The sequence below is a fragment of the Sinocyclocheilus grahami genome, unplaced genomic scaffold (genome assembly GCF_001515645.1).
Source record: "Sinocyclocheilus grahami isolate Dianchi unplaced genomic scaffold, SAMN03320097.WGS_v1.1 scaffold682.1, whole genome shotgun sequence".
NCBI classification, from domain to species: Eukaryota; Metazoa; Chordata; class Actinopteri; order Cypriniformes; family Cyprinidae; genus Sinocyclocheilus; species Sinocyclocheilus grahami.
This window is the reverse complement of record NW_015505861.1, coordinates 488,186-496,797: the sequence shown is the minus strand read 5'-3', so window position 1 is coordinate 496,797 and position 8,612 is coordinate 488,186. Positions and strand designations below refer to the sequence as shown.

General features: G+C 37.8%; 2 protein-coding genes across 4 annotated transcripts in view; one reads left to right on the top strand and one right to left on the bottom strand.

Moving 5' to 3' along the window:
- LOC107559369 (uncharacterized protein C1orf21 homolog) overlaps positions 1-2,983 on the bottom strand; it is a 19,383-nt gene extending 16,400 nt beyond the window's left edge. For 2 of the 3 annotated variants that reach the window (XM_016243156.1, XM_016243159.1), the window contains exon 1: positions 2,882-2,983. The gene's annotated coding sequence lies outside the window, so the exon portion shown is untranslated. Of the gene's footprint in view, positions 1-2,536; positions 2,707-2,881 lie in introns of those variants that run through there. The other variant, XM_016243158.1, reaches the window with a different exon arrangement.
- Positions 2,984-3,660: 677 nt separating this feature from the next.
- LOC107559355 (SEC22 homolog B, vesicle trafficking protein a) lies at positions 3,661-6,938 on the top strand. Its single transcript, XM_016243141.1, has 5 exons — positions 3,661-3,865; positions 4,078-4,187; positions 4,391-4,551; positions 5,619-5,765; positions 5,878-6,938. Exons 1-5 carry the CDS (start codon positions 3,791-3,793, stop codon positions 6,030-6,032), a joined length of 648 nt encoding a protein of 215 aa, XP_016098627.1. The 5' UTR covers positions 3,661-3,790; the 3' UTR covers positions 6,033-6,938.
- Positions 6,939-8,612: the final 1,674 nt, after the last annotated feature.

The window sequence follows — 8,612 nt, the reverse complement described above, 5'->3', positions numbered from 1 at the left end:
CCATTTACCGGATCATCAAGAACTTCAAGAAGAGAGGTTCGACTGCAGTGAAGAAGTCTTCAGGATGTCCCAGAGTGTCCAGCAAGCACCAGGACGTCTCCTCCTGAGGATTCAGCTACGGAATCGAGTCAGCAGCAGTGCAGAGCTTGCTCAGGAATGACAGCAGGTTGGTGTGAGAGCATCTGCATGGTGCACAGTGAGGCCAAGACGTTTGGACAACGGCCTGGTGTCAAGAAGAGCAGCAAAGAAGCCCCTTCTCTCCAAGAAAAACCTCAAGGACAGACAGAAATTCTGCAGGAAGTACAAGGATTGGACAGCAGAAGACTGATGCAAAGTTATTTTCTCTGATGAAGCTCCCTTCCGACTGGAAAATCGATTGTTCGGAGAAGAAAAGGTGAAAGCTACCTTCAGTCCTGTGTTGTGCCAACAGCAAAGCATCCTGAGACCATCCATGTGTGGAGTTGCTTTTCAACCAAGGGAGTGCGCTCTCTCATAATTCTGCCCAAAAACACTTCCATGAATAAAGAATGGTATCAAAACGTCCTGCAAGAGCGACTTCTTCCAATGATCCATGAGCAATTTGGTGATGATCCGTGCATTTTCCAGCATGATGGAGCACCATGTCACAAAGCAAGAGTGATAAAGAAGTGGCTCGAAGATCATTGCATTGAAATTTTATCATTGTTTTTCAGTAAACATGTGGAAAAATAATCTACAAAATACTGAAGCAGCAAACTTAGCAAAACATTTTGCAAAAATGTATGCCACTGCCAAAACTTTTGGCCATGATTATTCACAGTCAAAACACTTCATCTGAGAAGCTCTAATTAAACATCACCATTTCAGACAATAATTTCAGCCCTCTGAAACTGCTTTGGAGAATCTGATTTTTTTTGTTCCTGCTTTAGCTAAATACTTTCAGTTGTAGCACTATATATTTTTTTTTACATTGGACACTGATTTTAATGTTAGTAATGTAATCAGACTACTTTTTGATTACTTTTGACCTAACTCGTTAATCAAATAGATTTAAATAGGATAATCTTGTGCCATATTGATATAAAAATACAAAGCGTAAGAACATATATTCATTACATTACGCCAAGGTTTCCCAAACTGAGGTTATATTAATTAACTGCTGAGGGTTCATGAGTTTAATGAAAAGCTAATAATAAATAAAATCATTAAAAGGTCAAATTAAAATAAGTCATTTTAAAACATCAAAATAAAACACTTACTACAAAAATAACGTCAGAGAACTGTGAACTAGGCTTGCCGCGATAGACGGTGCTGACGGTGATACCGCCGCAACACCGCAACACCGGTTACGTCACTTGCCAACCGCTGATTTTTACTTTATTTAAACTTTGTGTCATTTATTTAGACATCAAGGCATCAAGGTGTATGCCGTGCCTCCAAGCTTTCTTACTCGTTTTGCTAGTAAACTTTCTACTTTCTTATTTATTTGGTTATATATTATACATGTTTACTTATTTCCAGTTTTGTACACCTATTTAAACTTTATGCAAGTTATTTTAAATTAGGCATAACCTGCCCTATAGCATAGTGTATTTTTATTTGTTTTGTTAATAAAAGTTCTATGTTTTATATATAGGCTAAAGTGAGTTTGACGGTTTATTCTGTTGTTGCATTCAAGCAATTGACGCCGAACTGCTGCTAATTCGAAATTAAGCTATTTAAAAGCGGAGGAAAAGAGGGAAAATTCAAATGAACTAAAAACGAACAACTCCTTTACTCCGAATTGCAGCTATTTGAAAGTGAATGTAAAATTACAAGCTATTTGAATGCGAGGGAAAAGAGGGAACGCCCCGCCCCGGTTATACCGGTATTACCGGTGTTGTCACACGTCGATTAACTGGTGGGAAAATGTCCTCACCGTCACAACCCTACCGTGAACATGCAAATGTGATTTAATTATAACTTAATTATTAAAATAATTTATTTGATTGAATCTGTAGCTATGAATAATTTATTGCTATTGTGTGAATAATATTCAATCATGTAATCAATAAAAAGTAACTGTAGTCTGATTACGAGTATTTTAAAATGTAATTTAATCTAATTAGTATACACGTACTTAATTTTTGGAATCTGATTGCGCAATCCAGATTACATGTAATCAGTTACTACTCAGCTCTGTGCACACACACATTCTCTTTAATGTTTCACAATCAGTGTTGGGGGTAACGCATTACAAGTAACACGAGTTACGTAATCAGATTACTTTTTTCAAGACAGAAACAATACTGTACTACATCGATGTTTCCTGTCAGCTTGATTTTTGAGTGGACTTTGCTGTTCCGATGAGCATGAACGGTATATGAATGGAGCAGTCACATGGGCCGCGAGCGACTGAGCGGAGCACACACGCGCATAGAGCGGGATAACGCACACACAGAGTGGGATAATACCATACAGTCTATGGATAATGCACACACGCACACACACACAGACACACACACACACACACACACACACACACACACACACACACACACACACACAAGTGACTCACACAAAGATGATAATATGAATAATCCTCATCATAGAGCACCCATGACGGCTTCTCCTTCCGCAGCAAGCGAGCGATGTGGCCTAGCAGAGACCGTGCATAATAATAAACACTCCATAACCAAATAATAACCAAACACACGGCTAGCTTAACTCGCGTTGGAGATCACGCGCAGCCTCAAACTGTTATTGATGCACATTCAATCAAAGCGGATGTGATTTGTTGCTAACGTTCACCAGAACAGGACAACAACAATGGTCGTCACACAAAGATACGTTTCACTCGGAATTATTCCAATTATGAACACAGAATGAGGCATAATAAACCACTTGAAGCGGCTAATCTTACCTTCAGTGCAGATGCTGCGTTTAATCGTGCTGTTCGTGATCAGACAAACCCGTTCAAGCGGAATCAGCTCGACACAGACGTGAATAATCGATACAGTGAATTAGTCGGGCGCACAGACAAAAGCAGTCGAGCGCAGAGCAGTTCCCCTGATAACAGATTTACAGATTGCGAAAACATAAAAGGGCTTTATAAAATATATAAAAAGATATCAGTGAGACGCGCGGGTCTGTCCTTTCATACAGTTGTTTTGAAAGGCATCTGTGAATTTATTATCGGACATTTGCTTGGGAATTTTTCCGAAGTAGATTTAGTACCCAAAAACCTATATTTATCGTTTTGAAAATTAAATGAAGCATTATGTACAAATAAAGGTATTTTATTACTTCTAAAAATACCGTAAGCCTTTTAAAGCATGCAGGTGTTTTTTTAAATTTGTTTTTACATTTTTAATTGACAATCATATTATTATTTATAATTATCAAAAATGTAATAGCTATATAACTATGTTATAATATATGTTAAGAAATACTATATATATATAATAACATAACATAACGTATTATATAACAAAAGAGATATAAAAAAAATGTAGTAAGTTATTTATAGGTTTCATACTAGACATTTTTATATCTCTTTCGGGCACAAAAATCCCAGAAATGCAAAAAAAAAAAAGTGTTATCATTGTACAACCATTTAGAATTGTTTGTATCTTTTTCTTATTTAAATAAATAAATGAATAAATGATCGGAACCTTTGGAATGCGAAAGCCGGGAAGAATTTGAGGTAACACACCCTCTTCCGGCCAACTCTGCTGTCAGTTCAAATGTGTCACTTTCTGCCATTCAGTCAAATAATCGATCGCTTCACTTTAAAACAGACCGAAGTTGAAGAGGAAAGACGACAGGCGAAATGGTGCAGCTGACGATGATTGTTCGTGTCGCCGACAGCCTGCCGCTCGCTGCATCAATGCAAGAGGACGAGCAGGTGAGAACCAGCGATCTGTATAATCTATATAATGATGATAATATCTCTATCATAGAGCAGTGGTGTGAACCCACGTCAACGCAACAAACTACAACATCTGTACAAAGTATACATGATACATTATACAAGTTTCAGTGCCTTAGAGTCTCTGGTATTGCCATTTTGATTGTATAGCACTTTTACATAATACATGAACCTAATGATCTTTACAGTCAGGGCGAGACTTACAGAGATACCAGAGTCAAGCCAAGCAGCTTTGCCGAAAACTGAACGAGCAGAGTCCTGCGCGCTGTACTTTAGAGGCCGGAGCCATGTCCTTTCAGTAAGTACTGAGCTGACTGTGCCTGCTAACAGACAGGGTATAGAGTTGTAATTCTATTTTAGGGAAATAGAATTAAAATGAAATGAACTTCAAAGCAATTGTGGTCATTTTAACCCTTCAGAGCCTGACTGATGAAAAAAAGACAGAAAAAAAAGTTTGTGGTTGATTGACATCACTCTTCATAAACACATCTTGTTTTCCAGTTACGTCATTGAGAAGGGAGTGTGTTACTTGGCCTTATGTGAAGCAGGATTCCCCAAGAAACTGGCGTTTGCCTATCTGGAGGATCTGGAGGGAGAATTCAGTGAGCAGTACGGGACAAAGGTCCCTTCAGTGTCACGGCCGTACTCTTTTATCGAATTTGGTACGAGACATCTTATTTATATCAGTGCGATCTGAAAGCACAATTTAAAGGGATAGTTCACCCAAAAATGACTCACCCTCGTGTCGTTCCAAACCCGTGAGACCTTCGTCATCTTCGGAACACAAATTAAGATATTTTTGATGAAATCCGAGGACTCTCTGACCCTCCCATAGACAGCAAGGTAACTACCACGTTCAAGGTTCAGAAAAGTACCAAGATGATCGACAAAGTAGTCCGTGTGACATCAGTGGTGCAAAGAAAACAAAAATAACGACTTTATTCCACATTTTCGTCTCTACTGCGTCACTTTGGACGCACGTTCACGATAGTATCATGACGCGAGCGTGTGGCGGCGCTGGCGCTGATCCAGATCCGGCGTAATGACGTCAAAAAAGTATTCTCGTAGCTTGGTAACTTTACAGTTGAACCACTGATGTCACACGGACTACTTTGTCGATCATCTTGGTACTTTTCTGCACCTTGATCGTGGTAGTTACCTTGCTGTCTATGGGAGGGTCAGAGAGCCCTTGGATTTCATCAAAAATATCTTGCATTGTGTTCCGAAGATGAACAGAGGTCTCACGGGTTTGGAACGACACGAGGGTGAGTAATTAATGAAAATTTTCATTTTTGGGTGAACTATCCCTTTAACTCCCTTAAAGTTTATATACACTACCGTTCAAAAGTTTGGGGTCAGTGGGATTAGTTTTTTTCTAAATAAATGAATACATTTATTCAGCGAGGATGCTTTTAATTGATCAGAAGTGACAGTCAAGACTTGTATAATGCTACAAAAGATTTCTATTTCAAAAAATGCTGTTCTTTTGAACTTCCTGTTTTGAAATTCAGCTTTGCATCACGGCAATAAATTACATTTTCAAATATAATAAAATAGGAAACTGTTATTTTAAATAAATGCAGCCCCGGTGAGCATAAGAGACTTCTTTGTGGGTTACTTCAGCGTGCCGTTTTTATAGTATGGCACGTTTTATTGAATAAAAGTATCCGCTACATGGCAAATTAGTTGGTTGACCGTGTAGATCAAATGATATCCCATTTGTCTCCAGACACATACATTCAGAAAACCAAAAAGTCTTACATAGACAGCAGAGCACGAAGAAACCTGGGCAGCATCAATTCAGAGTTACACGATGTCCAGAGGATCATGGTTGCTAATATCGAGGAAGTGCTCCAGCGTGGAGAAGCGTTATCTGGTGAGTGAACACATGCTGCAGCCGGTTTCAGGCTTTTGAGCTCATTTGAGGAAGACAAAACCACTTGTATTTGTAGAAGTATTATTTAGTATTCTGTCTGTTCTTTCTGCAGCCTTGGATTCCAAAGCAAGTAATCTGTCCAGCCTTTCTAAGAAGTACCGCAGCGATGCAAAGTACCTCAACACTCGGTCCACCTATGCTAAAGTGGCCGCCGGTGCCGTGATCTTCATCACACTCATCGTTTATGTGCGCTTCTGGTGGCTGTGAATGTATGTGACAAATTCAAGCAGAAACTCTCAGGGCCTCACTCACAAAAATGGCTCGGACACCAGAGTCTGTTCTGGCCTTAAGAGTGTGCCTGTTTGAGACACTGAATGTAGCGGTCAATGAGTTTTGTCGAGTTAATCATGCTGTTGTCTTTTTACACTTTTGTTGTAACGTATATTAGGTGTAGGTGCCTTGTATATGTTCAGGATGTTGATAACAGCTATGCAAAGTACATGTGGAGTTTATAGGAAATCACATCTGTATCTGGAGAAAAAGTTATACATCTTTGTTGGGACAGAGCCCACTATGTCAAATATATTTTTAGTTTGTGACTTGTGTAAAATGTGAAGGTGCTTTTCAAGGAACATCAGAGTAAATTCAGACAAATGTACTGTAATGGTTTATTGCTTACAATTATCATTACAAAATAGTCATACTCAACGCATTCACTCACTTAACATGGTTCAAGATGATAATTGGTCATTTATGTCTGACAGAGTATAAATACATACATTTGTTCTTTGATGAATAACAAACGAACAGCTGCTCTTGATGCACTGACCATTTCTGGTGGAAATCCACATTTCTTACTGTATTTAGACAATGAGGTCAAAGTCATCTCGCTGAAAGAACAAAAACAAAATTGTAATGTTAATGAGCAATTAGTTCAAATAGGGTTTATAGCTATTTTTAATAATTTCCTAATAGCATAAAATCAGATTCTCTCGGCGCTTATATGATTACACTGTATATAAAAATGTCATTCTACAAATTTTAGTGCCTTTAAAAACCTGTCTGATGTCAGACTATTAGTCCACACAGGGAGGGATGCATGTTATTTTTCTTAACTAATTTCATTAATAAAAGGTTTGCACACTGCTTATTTTTAAAGAAATTAGTTTTTATTCAGCAAGGACATTTAACTGATTAGAAGTGACAGTAAAACCTTTTATATTGTTACAAGATTTCTGTTTCAAATGAATGATTTTCTTTTGAACTTTCTATTCATCGATGAATCTGTTCCACAAAACAACTGTTGTCAATATTGATTATAATGAGAAATGTTTCTTGGGTGTGGTTAACTCTTAACTTTTATAAAGAATATCTCTTTGGATTTGAGACTTTAGTCTTTGCAACTTTACAGATCTTCTTTATGCACCAAGAGCTTGTAACACTCCAAAGAGAAAGGAACAATTGAAATGGCATCATATGACCCCTTTTTAACATCGCGTGTTTGTAAGAAACAAATCCATCGTTAAGATGTTCTTACCCAAACCATTGCTCCTTGCCAAAAAGTCACAATGTAAAGGTGAAAACAGTTGATAAAAGTGAGAGGACAACAGATGATGGACCTTTTCACTGGAGGAAATGCTATTGTAGATTGTGGTTTAAAGTTAAAATGCCAAACAGTGGATTTGTTTCTTACAAACATGCAGCTTTTGGCTATACAAGACTTTAATTGACAAGAGTGGTGTGGATTATTGTGGTGTTTTTATCAGCTGTTTGGACTCTCATTCTGATGGCACCCATTCACTGCAGAGGATGAAGAACCTCCATCTGTTCTGATGAAGAAACAAACTCATCTACATCTTGGATGACCTGAGGGTGAGTAAATGTCTTTACAAATTTTAATTTTTAGCTGAACCATTCCTTTAAAATGAAATGAACATCCAGCACATTCAGAGATCAAGGAAATCTAACTATAGAAATTACAGCAAGTCATTAAATGTTGAAGCAGATAATATATACATATTAAACAGGTATAAAATGCGTACGCCTTATTGACACTATTTTCCTAATTAATGCTGTTCAGTTGCTTTGTCACAATCTGTATTGTTAAAAGCGCTATATAAATAAAGGTGACTTGACTTGACTTAATATGTATATAATACATACATCCAGGGGCGTAATTTCCACGTCTGTGTCCCCCCCCCACTTTCAAATTCGTTTGTTATGATTTTTTAAACGCACGCGGTCATTGCCACGGAGGAGCAGGACCGAGCAGGGCACAGAGACGTGCGCATCCGCGTCCAGGAACGTCGCATGCACTCTCTAAAAATAGCTCACTGAAAGTTCTAATGAAATAATTAAACATTATTCAAAACATTAATGGTGAACATTTTCAACTTTATAAAATGATTCTCTCAAGTCTTGGTGATCGGCCCCTATTAAACAATAAAGAAAGTTAAACATATTTTTCTTATACATAGTTTCTTTTTGGCAGAATTGATCATTAATCAACTTAATTATTTCCTGGATTTTGTATCACCATAGTCCCTAAATGTATGTACATGCAGGAAATGGGATTCAAATCGAAAACATTTTGTGTCCCCCCCACTTCTCAAACCAAAGTTACACCCTTGCATACATCTGTATAATACAGATAACGTGTGTGTGTGTGTGTGCACTAGGGTTGCAAAAAAGTGGAAAAATTCCAGACATTTTGGAAACTTTCCAGGATTTTTAGAAAGTTTTAAGAAATTTACCAGAAATTTTCCACCCCTTTGCAACCCTAGTGTGCATTCTTCAGTGTGATTTCTGATGAAGGATACGGCCCTGCTCGATGAAGGTTATGGCAGT

Bases quoted from the DNA above. Each gene is read 5' to 3' on its own strand.
- LOC107559355 (XM_016243141.1), top strand. From the start codon at position 3,791: ATGGTGCAGCTGACGATGATTGTTCGTGTCGCCGACAGCCTGCCGCTC. The intron at 3,866-4,077 runs GTGAGAACCAGC...TGATCTTTACAG, and splicing joins CAATGCAAGAGGACGAGCAG to TCAGGGCGAGACTTACAGAG. The intron at 5,766-5,877 runs GTGAGTGAACAC...TTCTTTCTGCAG, and splicing joins GCGTGGAGAAGCGTTATCTG to CCTTGGATTCCAAAGCAAGT.